The sequence below is a fragment of the Ambystoma mexicanum genome, chromosome 13 (genome assembly GCF_040938575.1).
Source record: "Ambystoma mexicanum isolate Mex_15411 chromosome 13, UKY_AmexF1_1, whole genome shotgun sequence".
Taxonomy (NCBI): domain Eukaryota; kingdom Metazoa; phylum Chordata; class Amphibia; order Caudata; family Ambystomatidae; genus Ambystoma; species Ambystoma mexicanum.
The window spans coordinates 626,863,922-626,886,422 of NC_090938.1; the positions used below are offsets into that span (position 1 = coordinate 626,863,922).

At 46.9% G+C, this 22,501-nt stretch overlaps 1 protein-coding gene across 2 annotated transcripts; it reads left to right on the forward strand.

Annotated features, from left to right (window-relative positions):
- Nucleotides 1-1,711: 1,711 nt before the first annotated feature.
- On the forward strand, nucleotides 1,712-18,153 carry LOC138521595 (keratin, type I cytoskeletal 47 kDa-like). Of its 2 annotated transcripts, XM_069634542.1 has the most exons (8): nucleotides 1,712-2,416; nucleotides 3,854-3,936; nucleotides 9,826-9,982; nucleotides 12,938-13,099; nucleotides 14,553-14,678; nucleotides 15,585-15,802; nucleotides 16,564-16,664; nucleotides 17,738-18,153. In XM_069634542.1, the coding sequence occupies exons 1-8, from the start codon at nucleotides 1,778-1,780 to the stop codon at nucleotides 17,824-17,826; spliced, it is 1,575 nt and encodes a 524-aa protein (XP_069490643.1). In that variant the 5' UTR covers nucleotides 1,712-1,777; the 3' UTR covers nucleotides 17,827-18,153. The 2 variants fall into 2 exon arrangements, with proteins under 2 accessions (XP_069490643.1, XP_069490644.1); XM_069634543.1 differs by lacking the exon at nucleotides 16,564-16,664 and having other exon boundaries at nucleotides 1,723-2,416.
- The last annotated feature ends 4,348 nt before the right edge of the window (nucleotides 18,154-22,501 follow it).

Consider the following 22,501-nt stretch of genomic DNA (forward strand, 5'->3'; position numbering starts at 1 on the left):
ATTGTTAGGATTTGTAGAGTGCAACGTTTGTCGCCAGGGTGGTTTCTTGCCACTGATGATCCCGATGAGGAGAGTGGAGTCACCTTTGTCTGAAGAGCGAGGGGTTGCCACCTTGGTGAAATGATATGGGATCAGAAGAGTTCTTGATCTGAAGAGGAAGGCAGTTCCAGAGTCTTGATGTAAGGGCATTCAGTGCATGCCCTCCGGTGCAGGATTTGTTTTGACAGCGTGGGGGTCAAGAAAGGACTGTATATAGAAGGTTGACAGTAAACAGGTGTCAGCGGACAAATCCCTTGTCTTATTGTGGGGTCCAAGTTATGAGTAGTGTATGTGGATGCATGTAAGTGTGCTAGTGTTATTGTGGATGGGAGGGTGGTCATTGGTTGATTTTCCATGCCGCCTTCATTTACCTCTTGGGTGTTATGGAATATGCCGGTGTCGCTCAGGTTCTGTTAAGCAGCTGAGGCTGACGGGAAACAGTGTGCACTGTTGACACAGCATGTAGGTGTCCCTGGTAAGCTTGCATAAGCTGAATTGCAGTGGGATCTATGGGTCTGTTTTCCAGCTGTTTTATCCTGTAGTTTATTTCACTGTTTTGGGATTGACGTGGAGATGTTGGGCAAGTGTTTATAAATACACAGGGAATGTTTTTTGCTCTTGTGGGCTATGATGAGCACGTCACTGTGATGAGATCAAGTTAGTTGTTATGGTTTGGTGTGGTTTTGGAGACAGCATTGTATTCTTGTTTTGAGGGGTGGAAATGGATTTGCTCTAGCCCTGGTTGTGTGACATGGACTCGACCATGTGGTTGCATGAGACGTTGAGTTATTTATGCTTGGATGTTTCTTCCCCCGCCAAGGTCTTCCTCTCTCTGTGAGGGGGGAAGGGAGGGTATTTTGCATTGGTGACTTGGATGGAAATTGTGGGTGCTTGGTGAAAATGTTGAATCATTTTAGATGCAACTTTGCTGGAGACAGACCCCTCTCCCTGATGTTATTCTATATAGCTATTCCAAGGAATTGCCAAGTTCTGTAAGAGCTACTTAACTCCTACTTTCTCCTTGGAAGCAAGACGACACAGAGGAACACAGGTTCGATCCCCGGGTCCGCGCTTAGAAACCTCTGGGTATTAAGCACGTTATAAATAACCAATTACAATTACAACTACTTTCACCTAAACCGGCCTTAACACAATTTTGCAGAGTGTCGAAGACGACTGTCCCACGCATAAAGGGCTGGTTTTGCGTAGCATGGGGCTGAGCCAAAGCACAGATCAGAAAGAGTCTTATCCAAGCATGAGACACTGGTGAGACATCCCTGGCACTGAAACAAAAATCCACATTAGTCCTTCCCCTGGGACAAGTGGTTGCCCGTAAAATTGCAGTCAAACTCCACCCATCCCTCTTCCAAGGATAGTGAAGGGGGTGAGCAGGTGGCAAAAAGTCCCTCCCTCCATTAATGAGGAATCAGACGATTTCCACAGATGTCCAATTAATGAAAGATGAATTGCACCCCACCCAGTTCCCTGTCTTCACATAATACGTGCACCCTCAGGGCAGCACGCTAGTGCCGAAATGAACGCATAAATTACTTAATTTTGGGTTGGTATGCTGAGTTGGCACAGAAAGCTGCTTGTTATGGAAAAAAAAGAGGTGGCAGCAAGGGATGCACGGCCCAAAGAATTCTGTATATAAGGGTGCTGATAAGACCCATCATTGCTCATTTCCCACTCTTGCTGTGGTTGCAAGTGCCGCCTCCTTCTTATTTGCTTGGTTACAATGAGTTCCTTACATCGAGCTCGATCGGTGGGGGGTGCATCCAGCCTGGGGGGAGGCAGTGTCTCTATCCGAAAATCGGTGCAATCTCGCCAGTATAGCAGCGCTGGCGGGGGAGGCGGGAGCTTTGGGGGTGGAATTGGTGGGGGCTACGATGCAGGATTTGGGGGTGGCATGGATGGAGGTGGATATGGCAATTTTGATGATAGGGATCTGGAGATTGCCAATGGTTATGGAGTCGGCTTTGGCATCGGGGGTGGCGGTAGCTTAGGAGGCGGCTATGGTGGTGGCAGTGTGGGCTTTGGCGGTGGAGGTGCTGGATTTGGCGGTGGTGGTTTTGGTGGTGGTGCTGGCTTTGGCACTGGAGGCGCTGGCTTTGGTGGTGTTGGTTATGGTGGCGGTGGTTTTGGAGGTGGCGACGGGGGCCTGCTCTCTGGCGGCAATGAAAAGCAGACCATGCAGAACCTCAATGACCGCTTGGCATCCTACCTGGACAAAGTGAAGGCCTTGGAGGATGGCAACGGCGAGCTGGAGAAGAAGATCCGGGATTGGTACGAGAAGCACCGACCCGGGTCTGCTTCCGGAGACCCAGGCCGTGACTACAGCAAATATTACCCCATCATTGAAGATCTGAAAAAAAAGGTGAGGAAACAAAAGTGTGCACCATCTGCATGGACGAGATTGGCCCATAACTGTGTAGACGTGCAGGAGCAAAGTTTCTCAAAGAGGTCGGGATGAATCCTTGAAAAGTGGACAGTGCCTTCAAAAGGAAGGGCTTATCATGTGGGATCTAGAGGCTGGGAAAGGAGCGACTGTTTGTTTGGCCAAGAAAATTGGGAAGAATCCAGGGAAAAAAAGTTAGGAATGATCAGATGGTTTGAAGTGATAATTAAATAAGCGCAGCGGTTGCTTCAAAAGAGAAGTAGGATGGTGAGGTTGTAAAATATAATGAGCCACGTGGAGTACCTTGTGAGTACAATTAAGGTGCAGAGAAAGCACTATTTTAACGTTAACTGCTGGGCTATTGTGCATGTCTATGCAAACAGGACGAGTATACTCGTCCTACCAGGTTAGATCTTAGAGCAGGGTTCTGCAACCAGTGGTCGAAGTGGGCGGGAGCGGTTGGCAGCGGTGCTCCTCTACTTTTTTTAATTAAGTTTTACCGTTCCTATACTTTTATTGTAAAAAGAGTGGTTTTGTTTTCAAATATTAAGTGTGGGAAGAAGCTTAAACTTGCACTTGAGTGCACCTCACTGAACGTTCCCTTAAACAGCAGGCTTATGTGTGTGGGGGTTTGGATTGTGCGTGGGAGGGTGCGTGGTGATGGGGTTTGTGGGGAGCAGGTGCAGGCCAGTAAGGAACATAGTTCCACAACTTCTTTTTGTACACTTGGACCGCTGTCTGCAACCTGCACCTCGCCAGATGTTTAGGACCACAACTCCCATATCCAGCTGCCTTTCCGTCTGATGGCTTAGACTGATGGGTGTTCTGGTGCAAAACATCTGGAGAGCCAGAGTCTGTGGACCCTGGACTGAGTGGAAGCAACATCCCACACAAATCTAAATCCCAGCTCCTTGGGCTCATACTTATGTGTGTAGAGCAGAGGAGTAGCCAGGACTGTCCAACAAGTGGCGCCTGAAGCGCAGGTAGTTGAGCCCACTGCATTGACATTAACATCTGTAAATGTGAACACAGTGCTGCTGGGTGGGTATTTACAGATTTTGGGTGGGCCTTGCCCGCTCAGGCCTAGGTCATTTTTACTGCTTTACCATGTGAAGCTAAGGGCCAACTCTAACACTGCCGTTGCCCCTACTTTGAAACCATGTACCTTATATGAACGTTTCAGGGGGAGGAAGGGGACCCTGAGTAGCCCCTCCATTTTCGTAAGGTCCCTTTCCAACCCATCCCCAAAGCACCTCTTTTTGAATCAAAAAGGACAATGTTATACACATAAAGCAGACGTGATGATTCGATGCGTACCCCATCTTCAATTCCTTAACTTGCCAAGACAGACAGCGTGCGGCGCTGCATTTCTCTACAGACCGGTGTGTCTACAGCTCTGCCCTGTCTCCTCCACAGATCATAGCGGCCACCTTGGAGAACGCCAAGTGTATGCTCCAGATTGACAACGCCAGGCTGGCGGCCGATGACTTCAAGCTCAAGTGAGTGAAGCAGCTGACTGGACCATGCGTCCAGCCTTAAGAATGACGCTGGGCTTGGAGTGAATGAGTGCAGCTTATATGGAGCGAGCCAGGGGGGTGAGTGAATGAGTCGCAGAGTGAGTGTGCGAGTAAGCAGGCTCGGACTGGCCTATATGGCAATGCCCAAACCCATTTTAGTGTGGGTCAAAGTGGGCTACTTTTTTTGCCGATGTGGGCCAGTTTGATGCGGCTGGTAGTTTTGCCCAGTGTTGCTGAATACATATTCTTTAAATGTACAATTTGCATCACATTTGATAAACAAAAACTCCTCCTTCAGTACTATTTCAAAGGAATGACTTGCCATTTGCAACTGTGGGCCACTTTTTCCATTGGTGGCCGAGACAAATTGTGGCCCCAGTCCGACCCTAGAGTATCGGAATATGTGGCGTGCATGAGTGAGTGAAGAAAAGTGTGAGTGAGTGAGGAGTAGCGTGGGTGTAATACAGTATGTGCGTGAGTGAACCAGCGCAAGACACCATGCATTGGTACATTTTCATGAATTAAAACTGATGAAAAGTATATTGCTGAATTTATCTTTAGTGGCGAAATAAGGAAATAGCTCAGCAACTTCAATAGTTTGAGTAGCCTGTTGCCCGGGGCACTCGACTTTATTCCGTTTGCAGAGAGAGGGCGGGGCTTATTAGTCACTCTATGTAGCTGCCAATTCTTGCACAGCTCAAACATGCAAGGATGTGTTCTAATCCTCAGGCAAGAAAGGTGCACGCCTTTTATCTTTACCCCATGAGTCAAGGCCACACAGAGCGTCCCCGGGGCACTAGTAGGAGACCAGAGCACCCTCTAACGTAAGCCACCCAGCAGGGCCTTAGCGGCAGCAGCGCCCTGGCGAAGTGGCGCCCCCCCTTTCCCCGCGCGCCCCTGGTCAACAGGCGATGTGGCCACGGAGACACTTTCTTTTTTTTTTTAGACCTCTTCGCTCCAGCGAGGAGGTCATTCTATGAATAGGGTGCATTAGCTTATTGTTCCTGCCGCGGGTGCATTGACTAACAATGAGGCGCCTGCCACCAATATACCAGCTCGGGGAGCCCTTGAAAGACCCCCCCCCCCCGAGCTGGCCTGGCGGGGGGCTAATGGTGCCTTTTGTTGGTGAAGGCCCCTGCGACGGAGGGGCGCATTTGGTGACAATCGGGTGCTGAGCACCTGATTGACATTGAATACGCCCGCCTGCTGCGCCTTCTTCCGCTATGCCAGCTCGGGGGAGCCCTTGAAAGACCCCCAAGCTGGCGTGGCATGGGGGCTAATGGCGCACTGGGGAGCGCGGCACCCCGGGTGGTCGCCCGCCCCCCCTCCCCTAAGGCCAGACCTGCCACCCAAAGCCCATAAAAATTACAGCACCATTTAAGGGAGGGAGGGATGGAAGGGAGGGAGGGATAGTGGTGGTTAGGTACACTCCTGAGAGTTCACATAATCAGTTGGTATTCAGTGATACATTTGCAGAGGAAAAGGTTGCCAGAGGTGATATTTCCCCAAATTGCACTCCCGAGAAAATCAAACACTTTACCCAAATATTCTAGGGGTGGAGGTTATAATAGCAAATAATACCAGTCCTAAAATAAGTTGGGAAAGGCTCTGAGGGGTGAAGGAAAACAAAATCACCTTCCTGGTGAGTTTTTCCCATGTGAGAATATTACAAAGAACCATTCGTTTTGGCTATTAGGTATTGCTAGAGCACAAGCTATAAGTCAAAACTATTACATTGGATTACAGCTGAGGGGAGGGTGGGGTATGAGGAGAGACACAAAGCTTGTAGATGTTGCTTGATCTTTTACCCACCCATTGACTGCCCGTGACCAAGCTAACCCTATGGCCATCCCCACCCACTTTTTACCCCCTCTCTCTCTGTCCATAACATATCCTCCTATGTGGAGCTTTATCAAGAAGTAACATCAATCATGTCCGTTTTATTTCAAAGCAGTCTTCTGCAAGTCAACGGCTTATTCTGAGCTGTAAAGTGAAACTATTGCAATAGAAATGCCTTAACCCAGCCTGCCTTCAGCCATTTGATTTATAAGCAGTATGAGTGCCCTTTAATGAAGTCCTGTTAAAAGCAAGCATTGGCAAATCCAACAGATTTGGCTGACGCATAGTCATTTAATAAGCATTTCCCAGGAACTACTGTTTTATGGCCAGGTACTCACAATTCTGCAGTGGCTACCAATGATGGCAAGTTAGTACCATTATGGCAGATCCTGACAAATGCCTATCCCATGACTACACAAAAGCCCAAAAGCTTGGCATCGCCAATGCTCATTTTATATTGAATTAGTGAGGCAAAATACGAAAGGGGACAACACTCTGTAATAGAAAGTGTGTCTCAAAGGACTTAGGCATCCAGTCCAGGTATCTGTGATTGACCTTAATAGTAGCGTGCTTTAATCCTGGCAGGTCCACTCAGGTCTATACAATGAGTACCATTGAGTTGGGTAACAATGTAGATCTGTTGTCAACACCAATATGGCCCACTGGGCTGAAGGTGCTCCCTATACAGACACTGACTCTGTTATTGACATGGGATGCATGGAATGCTGTCTACTTACAGCAGCACTGGGACACGTTTCCCTATGCGAATGGTTGGTAGCTGTTGGAATTTATTCACAGAACGTTTTCCTATGGGATTACGTTATTATAAAACACTTCCATGAATCGGGACCTTAGTGTCATCTTGAGTATGAAAACCAACTATGGGTCTTTATTTTACCTTTCATGAGGGCATTAGAGACTGCCCATGGGTTTTCATGGATGGGTGTTAGACACTCTCTTTTCTCATCCACCTCTCTCTGGAAGCTGTAGTTACCCTGGGCTCAGAACAAAAACACCCTGGGTTGCAATACCAATTGTGCATTCTGGGTACACAGGCACACTGTTGCGTTTTCCCGTAGTGGTGCTGCAAGCAAAGGAGGAAGGCGTATTCGCCATCTGCAGCCTATTACCAAAGCATCAGTGCGCGCAGTCAGACCTTGCGCGTGCACAACACCCGGGAGGGTGCTAATTGCTTTTTAGTGGAGGATAGTGTAGTTATCAATTCTTATTTTGCTGCTCCCTGAAATCCGTGCTACATTGAGCTTTTGGGGCTAAATATCACAACACCTGGGATATCATTGCCTAACCTGCATCCCTTGCTCATGTGGCGCATAGTGCCTTTTACCCTGCTGGGTGCACATATCCATTAGACAGCAGGGGCCAAACTTTCTGTTACCAAAGCATGCACACAACCAATTAGGCCATGTGCGTTTGCATCACCGTGCAGAGGGTGCGCGTGCACAGCGTTCGTCAAGAACACGCATTGGTAGGGTTGAACTAGGAGCTCATTGGACCGTCTCGTCTGGGGGGTAACTGTGGGGGTGAAGATACAGACTTCAACACCCATGCAAGACCCCACCCACCTTGAAAATAGCACTCAACTTCTTTATTGTATTTATACATTTATATGCACAGTGCAAAGCCCATGGGCATCTAGGCGCTTTTTACAAAGAGGAGAAACAATTATAGATAGAGGGTAAGAGGCTGGCATGGAAGGGGGCAATGTCAGATTAAACGGATTTGTAGGATGGTTTGTCTCGCTTATGGGGTGGGAGCTCGATCCAGAGTGCGGGTGCCTGGACTGGGATGCTAGTCCTCAATGCTACAATTAGCTTCACCCACCCTAATGCTGTCTGCATGGCTGCTGCCATGCTGACGGCGTTTGTGCATATCACACCTCGCCTCATCACACCTCTGTTCAACCAGACAAGATCGGCAGAGGGGGGCTAGCTTCCAAGCTTCACTTAGATACCCTGAATGCTGGCTCTGCTGTTAAATACTCCTCTATCTGTCACCTTCTTGAAGACTTGGACCTCGACATCCTTGCACCTACAGAGGCGTTGTTCGCTGTCAGCTCTGTCACTACTCTTCACACTCTTCTTCCAGAGGGTTATAAGATCCTTTCCACGCCCAGGCCCAACCAGTCTGGAGGCGGAGTGGCCCTTATCTTCCCTGAATGAGTCCCTGCTACTATCATACCATATCCTACTCTTCTTTTGAATGCCTCATCTGCAGGCTTTGTGTCTCTCCTTCCCTCTTGCTCAATCTTGCCACCATCTACAGGCCCCCTGACCCGATCTCCATCTTACTTTCTGAATGGGAAGATCTCACCGCCTCTCTACCAACTTCTACCACCAAGCTTCTCCTTCTCGGAGACTTTGACATCCACCTTGACTCTCCTGAAGTGCCAACTGCACTCTTCCGCGACCTCTGACACTCTCTGTCACTTACCATTCTGCTCTCGGGTCCGAATTACTCTGCGAGACACACCCTGGATACTGTCATCAGACATCCCTTTTTCTAACCCTGTCACTACTCCCCTCTACTGGTCTGGCCATGCTCTTCTCTCTTCTCTCTTCTCACGTTGAACTGGAGGGCTCTCCGGCTGACCTCTTCCCGTACTGCCAGCCTCCTTCACCGTCATTTGACCGATAAAGCAAGTGTCGCCACCTTCATCACCCACCTACTCCTGCTTTTGACTCACTAATTGACACAGCCCTTGCTAACCTTCACCTCTCCATCTCCAACACCCTTGACACCATTGGCCCTGTCATGAGGATCTGCATGAAGCCTGCCTCCAAGTGTAACAGCTGGTATGATTCCGACCTGGCCTCACTGAATCGTAAGTGCAGAGCTGCTGAATGGAAGTGGCAGACTTCGGGCACGTCCACTGAAAAACTGGTCTGTCGCCTGCTCTCCTGGGCTCCCCTCCCTGACCAGTACCCTCCGGAGTCTGGTCCTCTCCAGTCCTTGCACCTAGTCGTTGAAGCACACCTCTTCCAATCCCTGAGCTCCCCCCTGAGCTCCCATGAGCAATTCTTAGCTCCTGGGCCACCCTAACCCCCGTCTGCACAGTGTGCAGATCCACCTCCCCTTACCCCTCCTCTTTTGCACTTCTCTTTACTGCACTTGCACGATCCAAATGTCACAAGGTCTACAACATTTTTCACCTCCACGCCCTCTCTTCTAACCTTTGCAAAATGCTTTACCTCCATGTGCTCTCTTTTAATTTTGCTAAATCCCTCACCTACATTTACCTATTCTTTTTTAATTTTGTTTACCCATTTGAAAAGCTTTTCAACTGTATGCGCTCTTTTACCCTTCACAACATCTGTCACCTATCGTTTATCCTTTGCCGGCATGTGCTCCACATTCCCTCGTGCAAGTCTGCCCGTGTAATCCTGCCTGCATGTGCTGCCTTCCACAGTGTGCTCGTCACTTCCGCTCATGTGATTCTCGCTAGAGCGTCCATATCCTGTCACGTGGATGTGTTCTCCATTGCTGCGTGCAGGTTCGAGCGTCCCTGTCCTTGTGCTCGGTTATCCTGCACAGTGTCCCTCCACATCATCTCGCGTTTGCTTTCCCTTCCTTCTTAATCTCCTTGACAACTTTGGAAGGTCCTACTGGACCTTTATTGTTGTATTAGTTCCCCTTTGCCCGCCCCCCTTTTTGCTCCGTGCGACTGGAAACACCATTTGCTGTATAGGCGCCTTATACTTATTCATACACACCATGCAGGAGTTGGCACGGCACATCATACTGGTATTATTGCCACAAGATATGCAGAATTGTTGCCAACCCACCACGCATGGATTGCAACCGCCAGGGATTAAAGGAAACACACTAATCAGGAAATGACACTAACAACAAGCAAAGTAATACACCAGTCGACCATGTTGGGATTCCAATGAACACTGTGTGGCATGGCATGCAAGCTCACAACTTTAGAGGCTCGAGACCTTCAAAAACGTGTTATTTCATGGCTCCCTCTTTTTAAAAATAAATGTGGGTGTTTTGGGGGGTCTTTTTTAGGTATGAGAATGAGCTTTGCATGCGCCAGAATGTGGAGGCCGACATCAACGGACTACGCAGGGTCTTCGATGAGCTGACCATGTGCAAGTCTGACCTTGAGATCCAGCTCGAAAGCCTAACTGAGGAACTCGCCTACCTCAAGAAGAACCATGAAGAGGTAGGTCCAGCAAGTGCATATCTGCCATGTTTTTGGAAGTAAGTACTAAGTGCCCAAGGTAAGACTCTGAGTGGCGCAGGGAGGTGAGGTGGCCCGCACTATGTGGCAGAGAGAGCCCCGCGTGATGAAGGACCTTGCAGTGTTTAGCGCAGGGGTCTGCAACCTTTGGCTCTCCAGATGTTTTGGAACACAACTCCCATTAGCCTTAGCCAGCATGGTAATTGGTGAGGCATCATGGGAGTTGTAGTTCACAGCATCTAGCGAGCAACAGGTTGCAGACCTCTGGTTTAGCGGAAGGACCACAGAAGGGAATAAGAGTGTACATGGTAACAGAAGACTCAGGGGGTTAAGGAAGGTGCCGCTTACAGAAGAAACATGGTATGAAAGGAATTGCACATTGCAACAGAGGGCAATCTAAGAAGTAGGAGCCTGCATCATTTAACAGACATCAAATGGAACATGTAGGTATGTGTCCACATGAACGAAAGACACAGGGAAGAAAGAGAGAATGGCACAATGGGAGGAAACGACAGGGCTGCCCTGGCATTTGCAGACTTATCAGAAGGGCAGAGAGGAAAGGTGCCCTGTCATATAATGCAGAGGGTACAGGTGTAGTCATTTTCCAAAGTTGTCAAGGAGATTAAGAAGGAAGGGAAAGCAAACGCGAGATGATGTGGAGGGACACTGTGCAGGATAACCAAGCACAAGGACAGGGACGCTCGAACCTGCACGCAGCAATGGAGAACACATGCACGTGACAGGATATGGACGCTCTAGCGAGAATCACATGAGCGGAAGTGACGAGCACACTGTGGAAGGCAGCACATGCAGGCAGGATTACACGGGCAGACTTGCACGAGGGAATGTGGAGCACATGCCGGCAAAGGATAAACGATAGGTGACAGATGTTGTGAAGGGTAAAAGAGCGCATACAGTTGAAAAGCTTTGCAAATGGGTAAACAAAATAAAAAAAAAATAGGTAAATGTAGGTGAGGGATTTAGCAAAATTAAAAGAGAGCACATGGAGGTAAAGCATTTTGCAAATGTTAGAAGAGAGGGCGTGGAGGTGAAAAATGTTGTAAACGGTAAAAGAGAGTACATGGCAGTTTGGAAGTGTAACACACAGAAAAGGGAGTACATGGCAATTTGGAAGTGTAACACACAGACAAGGGAGTACATGGCAATTTGGAAGTGTAACACACAGGCAAGGAAGTACATGGCAGTTTGGAAGTGAAACACACAGCAAAGAGAGTACATGGCAATTTGGAAGTGTAACACATAGAAAAAGAGAGCAAATGCAGGTGAGAGACTTTTCAAACAGTAAAAGAGATCACGTGATTTGTTTAGTGCTAAATGCCAAGTTGGAGTCGCTTCTCACTGCCAAGAAGTTATAGGGGGAGACAAGAGGGAGATAAACAGGAGCAGGAAAAGGAAGGGGAGCTTGCTGAGTGGTCGCCGGAGTGATCAGAGTAGCCAAAATGTGAGCATTCTATACAGCCATCTGTAAACAAGCATTCCCCTGTCATCAATATTTGATTTCGAATTTAATTCAGAAGTGCTTAGTGCGAGGCCTAGATCTGAGGGCATAAAACATCTCTCAGCTTCACAGCTGGCGAACAAATCGAGCAGGGTGCAGTATGCTAAAGATGGAATGAAGCTCTTAGGTACAGGAGAGCCCAAACAAGAGAAGGATCATACAGATGAGAGAGAGAGAGAGCATAAGGCAACTTTGCATGGAAAAGGGGAGCATACAGGTCAAATCACACAAGCTAACAGGCATAGCGAATGGAGGAAAGGTTCACAATGTAAAAAAGAACCCATGGAGGCCAATGGGCTTTCACAGAGTGACAGAGTGCACTGGTAATAGGCCTGGGCACATTGGTTTGCTGATATCTCAAACCACTTGAATGCCCCATGAAGGTTTGTACATTTCCAGAGATTCAGCCAGGAAGGTTTGGGGTTTACCCAGGAGCCAACAGTTAGGATTCTAGGGGTGAGAGTAGCCTTCTGCCTTCCCTCACATGTTCATTTAACAGGTGCAGTTCAATTTGGTGCTTGGAATGCCATTGCAGGGCAGTGGGGCGTAAGACACTTTGTTCTACCTTTACTGGGCGGTGAGGTGGGCAGTGGATGCAGCTTGGGTAGGTAAGATAGGGATGTTTTGCAGGTCAGGCGTTGGCTAGTTTGATTGACCCAAAAGTGACCACAAATATTTGCTGGTCACCAAATCTTTAAATCAGCGACCAGTGAAGATTTGCTGGTCATTGTGTATGGGGCAATACAAGGGAAAGAAAAATGAGGAAACTTTTGCATGATTTAACAGAAAGGGCGTGTAATGACCTGATGGAAATAGCTCATAAAACTTCCTGATGTTTTTAAGGATAGACCAACATCTCTGAAAAATAGCATCAGGACATTGCCGAGTTTCTTAAACTGCAGGGTGTCTGGAATGGAGCTTCAAGCTATGGAGCCTGTGTAGTGTTCTGCAGCGTGCCGGCGCCCGCCTTCCTCCTAAACAACTCCCTGACACCCTTGATCCACTACCTGTGCACAGATCCTCACCCGTACCAATCTGATTGGCTGTCCTGTCCTCTTTTTGTGTCCTTTGGGCAGTATGATTCTGCCAAGAATGTAACCTAACTGAGATTACAGGGCAGATTTAGTTGTACATACTCATGGAACCATTTGAACATTCAAAAAAAGGAGTGCTTCAGATTTTTGAGAAGATAGTTTTATGACTTCCTCTATCAAGGAGGAAGCTGAAGGTTTATAAACATAGAAAGTGAAGGGCGGGGAGAGCATGCTTTCACGCATTGTCTTTAAGGAATTTGAAGCAAACAATGAAATGATCAGCTGTGAGGCAGTCTAGTGTAAATGTCACAATTCCAGCACATTGGGCAATGCGTTGATCTTCAGTGCCTGTAACATGTTTGATGTCTTGTTCCTTTTTGCCAGGAGATGAAATCCCTTTCCGGCGGAGCCACAGGAGAGGTAACCGTTGAGATGAACGCTGCTCCGACCACTGACCTTCTCAAAGCGCTGAATGACATGAGAGGACAATATGAAGCCATCGCCGAAAAGAACCGCAGCGAGGCAGAGGCCCGCTTCCAGGAGCAGGTGATCACTTGAAGGGTCTCGTTATATGGATTGTCTTCGTGGTTTATTCCTACCCGGGGTTCAGACTACTTACTGATGTCCAGTTTTATGGTTAGGGTGCATCCACAATACCTTGCAGTTGGGTATTGATGTTGAAAGAAACGGATACATGGGTCATACCCACCATCATGTACTTGGGTAGACACATGCTGCTCTTCCAGCAGCACCAACATCTTTAAGCATTTACTGTTTGGCCATGACCACCTCAGGCTTCGGAAATGAAGGTCTTGAGAACATGTCATGTTCCTTCAATCATGGGATCCTGGCAGAAGGGAGAAGGGGCGGTGGCACAGCTGACGTGTGCACAAGTTGCAGAGTAGGTTGAGGAGGGGCACACTTGCCTTCATTTTCCTAAAAACCAAAGGGAGTGTGATAGAAACTTAAGACGTGTGTTTGCTTGGGTTTCTTTTTTTTTTGGTGTAGCAGTAGATGGCAATGACCCAGGGACCTACAAGGGGTGGCTGTCACTGAGCCCCACAGGGATGTGTTTGCCCCAGAGCATTCCCATGTACACTGCATTTGTCCGGATTGTACAAAGGATGCCTCTGTTGGAAGCCATCTCAGATGACCATTAACAAGTTCACCAATCTCTACATATGTGGACTTGTGCAAAATGTGTTATGTTGGGAGGTGGCCGATTTGCTGCAACTTTGTTTCACTACCTCAGCCACTTCACCAAGGTGGGTGGGAGGATTGTACCTCCCAGTCAAGATGGTAAAGTTTGTGTCAGCCACAACTGTCTCCGGGCATATCCTTGATAACGGTGGCAACCAAGAAAGTTGACAGTCAAGACATTGATATGGATACCAGCAGTAGGATCTTCAAAGTACGACACTGACGCGGGTGCTGGCCTAGATTTCAGCCAGTCATGTCATCAAGGTCGAAGATTCTATCGGTGCCAATTAATAGTCAGTCATTTTCATCTGTGATGCTGGCAGCCCAGGAAATGTCTAAGGAACATCATTAGCATGGGCGGTGATCAAGGTATCCATGAGATTGGTCATCATTAATGGTTGCATACGCAGAATCATCTGAAATCCATATTGAGGTTGGCAGTCATCAAGGTCATGCCATCAAAGTCTATGGCAGCTGTAGCATGTGTTCCTGGGTGTATTGTTGAGGTTGGTGGCATCCAAGGTTGTGTGTACTCATCAAAGCTGATAGGAGACGTACAATCTTCTAGGAATTTTGCCAACTTGGGCCTAGGCGAAGGGTTTGGTCACTATTGTTAGTAATATTGGTAGCTGCCTTAAGACCTTTTGGCATACGGAATGGTTGGCAGATAGTATTTCTCACCTTTACGTCGTGGGGATGTGCGGTGGTCGCGGGTTCTGCTGATCAGGTTGTCAGTATACGGGGCGGCAGATTTCCAGCAAATTAAATGTGTGTTTTTCTTCCTTGCCTGCCATTTCAGAGCAAAGAACTGAAGAAAGAGGTGTCCAAAGGAGTGGAGCAGGTGCAGTCTACCAAGACTGAGATCAGCGACCTGAGGCGGTCCATGCAGGCTCTGGAGATAGAGCTGCAGTCCCAACTCGCCATGGTATGGCAAAGCTGATTCACATATCTGACACTCTGATCTCATCCCGCCTCTCCGCCCGCCCCGGTGGCCCTGACCTTAACATAGTTCTCCACACTACATTCCTGACCCCTTCCCTAATCCATCAATGTTACTGAGTATAAGTGTCCCTGGGCTGACAGCAGTCTCCCAACAACCATGGTTTGCCTCCTGCATTTGATATTTAATACCAGCCTCCCTGATTTCTGTTCAGTCTCCCACCTTTCCCTTTGTTATTGATAATGACCAAATGTCTCTTCACTCCACCAGCAGTTCCCTAGCTCTGTTGGTTCACCCTGGTGGCTGGTGTTTCCCGGAAGCCTGCAATACCTGCTACACACTGAATGCTGCCACTATTGCATGGCAATAATCCTGAATCGCACCCCCTTGTATTCTGAAGTCACATAATAACATGTGATAACCTCCGCACATACCCATGTTATTCTGTACATTAAACCAGATGACACTTTTCCCCATCCGCACCCTTGATCCCTTCGCCCCTTTAAGGGCCAACATCAATTGTATTCATGGACACAAAAAAAGGAATAGCTCTGGGCTGCTCCTAGTGTACATTGGCATCATTCCCAGATAATCATAGTGGTCTACCCACGACACCCTATTTTAACCACTGGAATTCCAATCTATTTCCTTGTCTGGAATGCAGAAGGGGTGCTTTTTTCCATTTTAATGCGGATAGTAATCACTAATCCATTGGGAATAAAAAGTGTTACCATTAGAATGACACGTTCCCTGGGATTACACTCACGCAGAATAATCTCATAGTCCCTTTTCTGTTTTGCACAATGCATGCATCCCTCTATCATTCGGTGTGAGCTGTTCAAGAAGGCTTGTTAATTTTTCCTAAGCATCCCCTGTTTGATGTCACCCTAGAAACGATCCCTTGAGGAGACCTTGGCGGAGACGGAGGGGCGGTACTGCTCCCAGCTAAATAAGATCCAGATCACCATCTCTGGCTTGGAGGAGCAACTCAACCAGATCCGCATGGACATGGAAAACCAGAGCTCGGAATATCAGATGCTCCTGGACATCAAGACACGACTGGAGCAGGAAATCCAGACCTATCGGCGACTGCTGGATGGCGAAGGAGGGTAAGATCTTCTTTCTCAAAGTTGGTCATTGGGGGGGTATCACTTTCACTGTGCGACAATGTCGCAAAGCCTAAGTCTGTGGCCTGGCCTGCATCCCAGGCAAGATCTTCCTTCAGCTCTCAGCCACATCAGGTCAGTGAATTTTCTGTGCCCGCGTCAGAAGGAAAGAGTGACAAAGCAGGTGCTTGATACCCATTGGCCAGAGTTAGCAGAACAGTTAATTTCTCCTAGAAAGAACCAGGATTCTGCGATATTTTAGCCACGGGGCTGATGGGTAATTAAAATTCCAAAGTTCATGAATTCAAACTAAACAATTCCCTTTCAAAGACATTGGAGCCTTTCCAGAAAGACAAAACTGGGCTCTCCAGACAGGGCAGCACACATTGATGTCTGCAGGGAGCTGGCACCATTTCAGATGGTCTCCACCACTGCAGGAGGCCAGTATAGACCAGGCATCCACATCAAAGAGAGAGCAAGGCATTGGGGAAGAAATAGTCAATGCCAATAGACAGGGGTGGTCTGGGAACCAAAAGAGGCCCTGGAAATAATTTTCAAAGTGGCCCCATATTACACATGTTGTGCAAACCCAACCCTTTTCCTGTGGGAACATTTGGAAACACCACACAAAAGGGGCCCAGAGCGCAGAGGCATACTAGGAAATCTCCAGAGTAACCTGTAGACCAGTCAACCCCTGCCAATAGAGCATACGCTCCTATGACTGCTCTGGTATGGCTAGATGATTGGTTTGTCTTTTCCAACAGAGTGTCTTCATCATCGTCATCATCATCAACAGCAATCTCAGGTTCAGGGGCGGGAGGAGGCTCGGGCAGATCCCCTGCACACTCCACGAGTTCTAGCAAAGGTGAGTGTGTATCACGCACAATACGGGTGTCTGATCCGTGGAGCTGTGGGAGCGGGTGACTCCTGAGGCCATCAGAAAAAGATCACGGCATCTGACACCTGCTGGTGTGAGGGGAGGGTACATGGGTTTGGTGGGGCCCTGCCATTGTCGGGGTGTTTTGAGAACAAAGGACAAAGGAGTCCCTCCACCGGCGGATTTGCACTTATGTGTGTCTAGTTTGGAGGCTCCTGAAGTTTACCACTGAGAAGGTCCATAATCCATGTTATGGGGAGTAACATCAATCCCTCTCTGGTTCCAAAAAGATGCAAAAGGTTTTCTTTCCTCTTGTCATGAATACCAAATCATTTTAAAAGTCAGAAAACATATGCTTCTAACTTCCAGAGCAAATTGGGAGTATTGGTATTTTTTACTGTATACAATCCATTTATTTTTTGTAATGTAACCATTTTTTTAAAAAATGAAAGTCTATTGACTTTTGGTAAATATTGCTTTTTTTATCAACCGAAATCCGTTTTTTGGAAACAATACAAGGTGTGGAGCATTTCTTTGGCAAATTTGTCTTGCTTTGTAGTTTAGCCGTGAAGCAAATTTCGGACCAAAATATGCCAAATTTTCATTTGCACGAATTATCTTTCCATTTCTATTCAATGAACTTTGTTTAGTAAAGGTGGACCTTACCTGATAAAATACAATTAGAAAAATAAAATTACTAGGTGCATCTGTGTTTACCCTTTTAAAACTCATACTTATCACTCATTTGTGAAAAGAATTCTAGGGTTTTGAAGATTAAGAGGGTTACAAGAGGAGATGAGGGTCTAACCTGCTGGGAAATGTAGATAATTACGAATGGGAAGGAATAGGGGGCATGTGAAGCGTCTATTACAAAATGTCACTATCCTAGCTCTGAAATACACTTAGATGCTAAAGACTGCCGCATACTCACCTTGTGTAAAGGAAGGATCGTTCTGCTTTTCCAAGAGTGGAATTTAGTCTTAAAGCTGTGCATGCTTCATTTAAAACACTGCGAGGCCATTTACCCAACCATGAATTGATGTGTCTGTCCTGTCTTGCAGAACCAAATAGATCCAGGGTGGTGGTGACCTACACGGAGGAGCTTGTCGACGGCAATGTAGTTTCATCCTCCAAGGAGCCGATTCACTGAGTGGCGCAGGACAGAAGCAGAAAAGGGGAGCCCCGTACAATGCCAAGATCCACAACACAACCATGAAGAGCAGGGCCCCAAAGAAGAGAACATTCCTCATCTATGAATCAATGGACTGGCAGATGGAGACAAAGTCTGAATGCTGCTGCCCCCCCCTTATCTTAACTGATTCCTTGATATAGACAAAGGAAGTAGCAGGAGGCCGACATGAAGAATTGTTTCTGACTCTGGGGGGAGGATAGTGCTGGTTAAAATCTTCTTGATTTATAGTTTAGGATGATGTTCCTTCTTCTTGCTCATGCAATAAACAGTCCTTTTGATGCACAATGAATGTGTGTGTGTGTTTACTTAAAACAACTGGTTTAATTCCTACTGCCAAAGCATTGTAACATTCCTCATATAGCACGTTTAAGTAGAGAAAAGAATTAATGGAAATTCGAAAGTTGATCCTATCATGAATGCCATAGCTTCAGGAACGTCTTCTCTAGGTCAGTGAGAGTATTATTGCGAAGGTTTCCAGATTCATGCCCGTTGCCTAATTTCGAAACTGGGTGATAGAGCTTTTGCAAAACATAGAATCTTTACTCAGGATCTTAGCAGTGCAATTATAAAGGATGTGGGTACATGAGACGTGCTGTCAGCCATCCAAATGCAAACACTTGGGATACATTACCAGTGAGAGAAACAGTGTTCACAACCTTCAATTTTGAAGGAGATATGTGGCAATGCAACCATGGCTACACATAGAGAGGAGCTGCTCCTCTAACTAAGGGCTAATGACTGTCTATGGGGCCAGAAGGCTGCCAGTTTGATTATTGTTGCTCTTGGTAAAATGAGTGGCTGATTTGCTGAAGAGAGTGTATTGATTACTGGTGTCAGAGGTGGGATATGCTAGCAATAATTGAAAATTTGCAGGCAAATGTAATAATAATAGCAGTATATGGTTCACTATACAAAGAAAGTAAGATGAGCAATATTGAAGAGCAGCATTACACTTAAGCACAAGTGTTTAGAGCACACCAACCTGCGGGATGAAAAGTGTGGAATTTGATTTACTCTACATCTGGCATGAATGGTCTTCTCCATAGCACTATACACCTCAAAGACCCTCATCAAAGGACTTAAAGCTTAAAATGCTGTATGTTCTAAATATGTCACAATGCACTATTGTGTTTTTAAATAATATCCACAATACATACCTTTTACTCACTGCACAAATGAATTATTGTTGCCAGATAAGGGCTAGTTTTTATTAGTTTACAAACCAAGTGATAGTTATTCCTATGGTATTAAAGACCCAGCTAGGACACAAACATCAAACTTACAAGTTCACAAGCTCTCATCAAAGGGCCAATGGTGCATTCGCCTAAACTGCCAGCTATTTATAGTGGAAAAAAATGCCAAAGTCCATATTGTCCCAAGAACAAAATAACAATGTGCCATTAGCCAGAGGTTCTCATGGTTCTAAATCTGCCACTGAGCATGTGAAAGAGAGACCATTTTGTTTCCTGTAGTAAAGTGGGTGCAACCTGTGGCCCTCCAGACATTTGTGTCAATGAAGCCCTAGATCTCCCACTATTGACTGGGCTGGCTATGGTTGATGCAAGTTGTAGTCCGGAACAGCTGACGACCCACGGAATGAGGGCTCCTATTCGTATCTCTACACCCACACTGCTAAGTTATGTCAATGTAGGATACCTTATGATACTCATCCAGAGAGCACTTCATTACCATCTGTGGCCTCAAAGATCTAGTAAAGAATTTTAAATTGAACTGTTCAAGGAATCTGAATATTCAGTATCGAGGCATGTTTTCAAGTTGTGAAAGCTCTGATGAAAGTCAGTTTTTCAGATTGACGTTGGAGGAGATTTCCACAGAACAACCATGTTCACTGTTAAAGATTCCTCACTCTTTCTGGTTTTGCAGAAAAGAGTCCAAGAGCAGTCTCACGGAGGCCCATGTGAAGGAATAGGAAAATCCAAAAGGCGGCTTAAGATAATAACAAAGGAGATAGGAAGCACAATAACTGTGTAAATATGTAACTGTGTCAACCTGAAGCCTGCTCCTGCCCTCAGTATCAATGACAGTGAACTTATTTGTCTGGGTCTTTTTTTTGCAGTAGGCCACCCCCGCTCGGGGGACCCCATTCATAAGGTGCCAGAATGTAGTTTGCAGAAGCCAGTGTGTCTTGTCTCTCAGCATCTTCAAGGGAGACCTGCCACTTTAATAAGGAACCACAGGGAGATCCAGGAACCAGAGATACTCTTTGAACACAGCAGACAGGAAGATAGTTGGGATCTAGTAACAGACGGGAGTGAGCCCAGAACTCTTTCTGTTCAGCGGAGGTTTCCAGCATCTTGGTTGTGGGACACCCCTGGTTGCTGTTTCACCACTTACGTTTTTCCTGTGTTAAACCACTCTGGTTATGACCTCATGCTTATAGTAAATTGTTGGTATGGACCCCAAAATTGGTTCACTAGGTTAGGCTCATTCTTGACTAATTACTGTGGCCCACTTGGCTTTAAAAAAGGTCTTGAGACCTTCTTTAGGCAGATGATCTGAAGACTTCACTTGAAGCACGAAGAAGAACTCATTCTTGGTCTGTGTCTGAAGGTACAGTCTGTCTTACAGCTTATGCCAGTGAAAGAAGGTCAGGAACAATCAAAGAGGGAAGCAAGATCCCTACCTTTAATTTCTCCCAAGGCACAGAGCAAGAAAACAACTCAGATGACCCTCCAGCCACTTCAGACGCTGTAACCAGGGTATGCAGTGATAAAATTGCGGCAAAAATGTCACCTGTACAAAAAATGGTATAATGGGTCCGGGGGTTGCAGGAGTGTCCCCTGAATCCTTTACATGGATTGCGGCGGCAAAACAACAGCCGTTTTGCTGCGATATTTTATGTCCACTGGCATTTTTGCTGCGATTTTAACACATGGAACCATTTCCAGCCAGCACACAGTGTGCCCTCCTTGTATCTGCAGCAAGACAGGGAGTGTCAGAAGGTCTCTGAACCCCGAAACCAAGGATAAGGCCGTCCACCTTAAAGGACGAAGCAAGCCCATTGAAGAAGCTTGGATAAGTGCAACAACAAGAATCTACCACTATCTGCTAAAAAGGACATTATGAGCCTGTCGAGATCCTTGATCCGCAACTGACTGCAACGCTGACCGCTGTCAAAGCTCGGGCTACAGCCATCAAGCCGCAGTCACTGAAATAAACCTGAAACGCCTCGACCAGTGCTTCTGAACCCCTGATCAGCATTGAGGCAATGATTACTGACCCTGAGTTGCCAAAAATACCAGCCTGCAGTCCCTCATAAAGCTTTGCTCCCGTCTCAAACCCTGTTGCAGAATCCTGCAAAGCGCCCTCTAGCCGACTCAACACTGTTGAGCACCAAGAACACCTACAGCAAAAGGTACATTGTGGTTCTGTCCCCCCGTCCTTCCCAGAAGGCCGCTAGAGACATTTTAAGACCCATTTTCTTCCCTTCTGCTGAAGCCAAGTAGCCTTGACAGACTATTGTGGTTATTAACCATACCAACTACTTTCCGGTCAGTATCCAGAGTGCATCGCTTTTCCTTCTTAGAGACTGTCTGTTCTCCGCATTCCTTTCCTTTACAGGGTGGGTTGTATTTAGTAGTGTTATTAGATTGTCTGTGGTGATAATCATGACGTAGATATTTTTATTCAACATTTTTATTCAACCTTGACTGGACACTCCTTTTATCATTGGGTAATAATGTTATAATTGCTGTGTTGCAAATAGCCAATAATCCACGACCATTAAAGGAGATAAGCCTGCCGTTCCATCCATGTTACCAAAATTGGACAAGGAGGTTTATAATTTTAATTGTATGCTTGTTTAATCCAATCTGCCCAGATCCATTCCGGTGTATTAGAGGTGTGGGGCTGATTCATGGTTTAGAAACTGTCATCAACCCCTGGACCACTGGTGTGCCGGAATTTGATTTGTCACTTTGGAGGCAGATGGTAGTATCTAGTTGGAGTCTTGCACACAGCTCAGTCAACCAATGATAAACTACTCTTTCAGTCAACATTTAGAACACTGCCAGGTATCTTTTAATAATCATGGATCTTGACATAGAGACTGTGAAAGGCATGAGCCAAGATATCCTATGCATCCTATGTCAATCGGGGGGACTTCCCACAGCACCATCATTAATAAACCTGAGCTGCTGATCAGCCTCCAAGCTTGGGTAGAAGCCGGGGTGGCTGGGGAAGTGATCCCAGGGGACAGCTAGGCTCTCTGTACTCAAAGAGAGACAACCTTCCAGAAGGGCTGGTGGAAGATGGTCAGGAAATCAACCTAAATAGTGTTTCTCAACAACTACCCCTCAGGGAGGCAAGTTTGGTATCTCAGCACTCTAGAGTGTTAGCCAGGTCAGGGACTAGATCGGCATCCAGCACATCCCAAGCCTGGGCACAGTCTCTAAGAGGCCCAGTAATCGTTCTGGCTAAAGCTCCTGTTGGAGGAGATGAGACTAGCGCTAGAGAAACAAAAACAGTTGGACACTGTCACCATAGAGCAGGACAAGGTCACCATAGAGCTGTGCAAGTTGGCACTTGAGAAGAAGGAGGCCAGCAGATCCACCTCTAGCAAGGGCAGTGGTAGTGGCCCAAATCAAGGGGCAGGAGACGAGCCCAGGTGTCA

What these genes read in the sequence shown, in the direction of transcription:
- LOC138521595 (XM_069634542.1), top strand. Translation starts at nt 1,778, where the DNA reads ATGAGTTCCTTACATCGAGCTCGATCGGTGGGGGGTGCATCCAGCCTG. An exon ending in GCCGATGACTTCAAGCTCAA is followed by an intron (nt 3,937 to 9,825) that starts GTGAGTGAAGCA and finishes GGTCTTTTTTAG; the next exon opens with GTATGAGAATGAGCTTTGCA. An exon ending in CTGCTGGATGGCGAAGGAGG is followed by an intron (nt 15,803 to 16,563) that starts GTAAGATCTTCT and finishes CTTTTCCAACAG; the next exon opens with AGTGTCTTCATCATCGTCAT.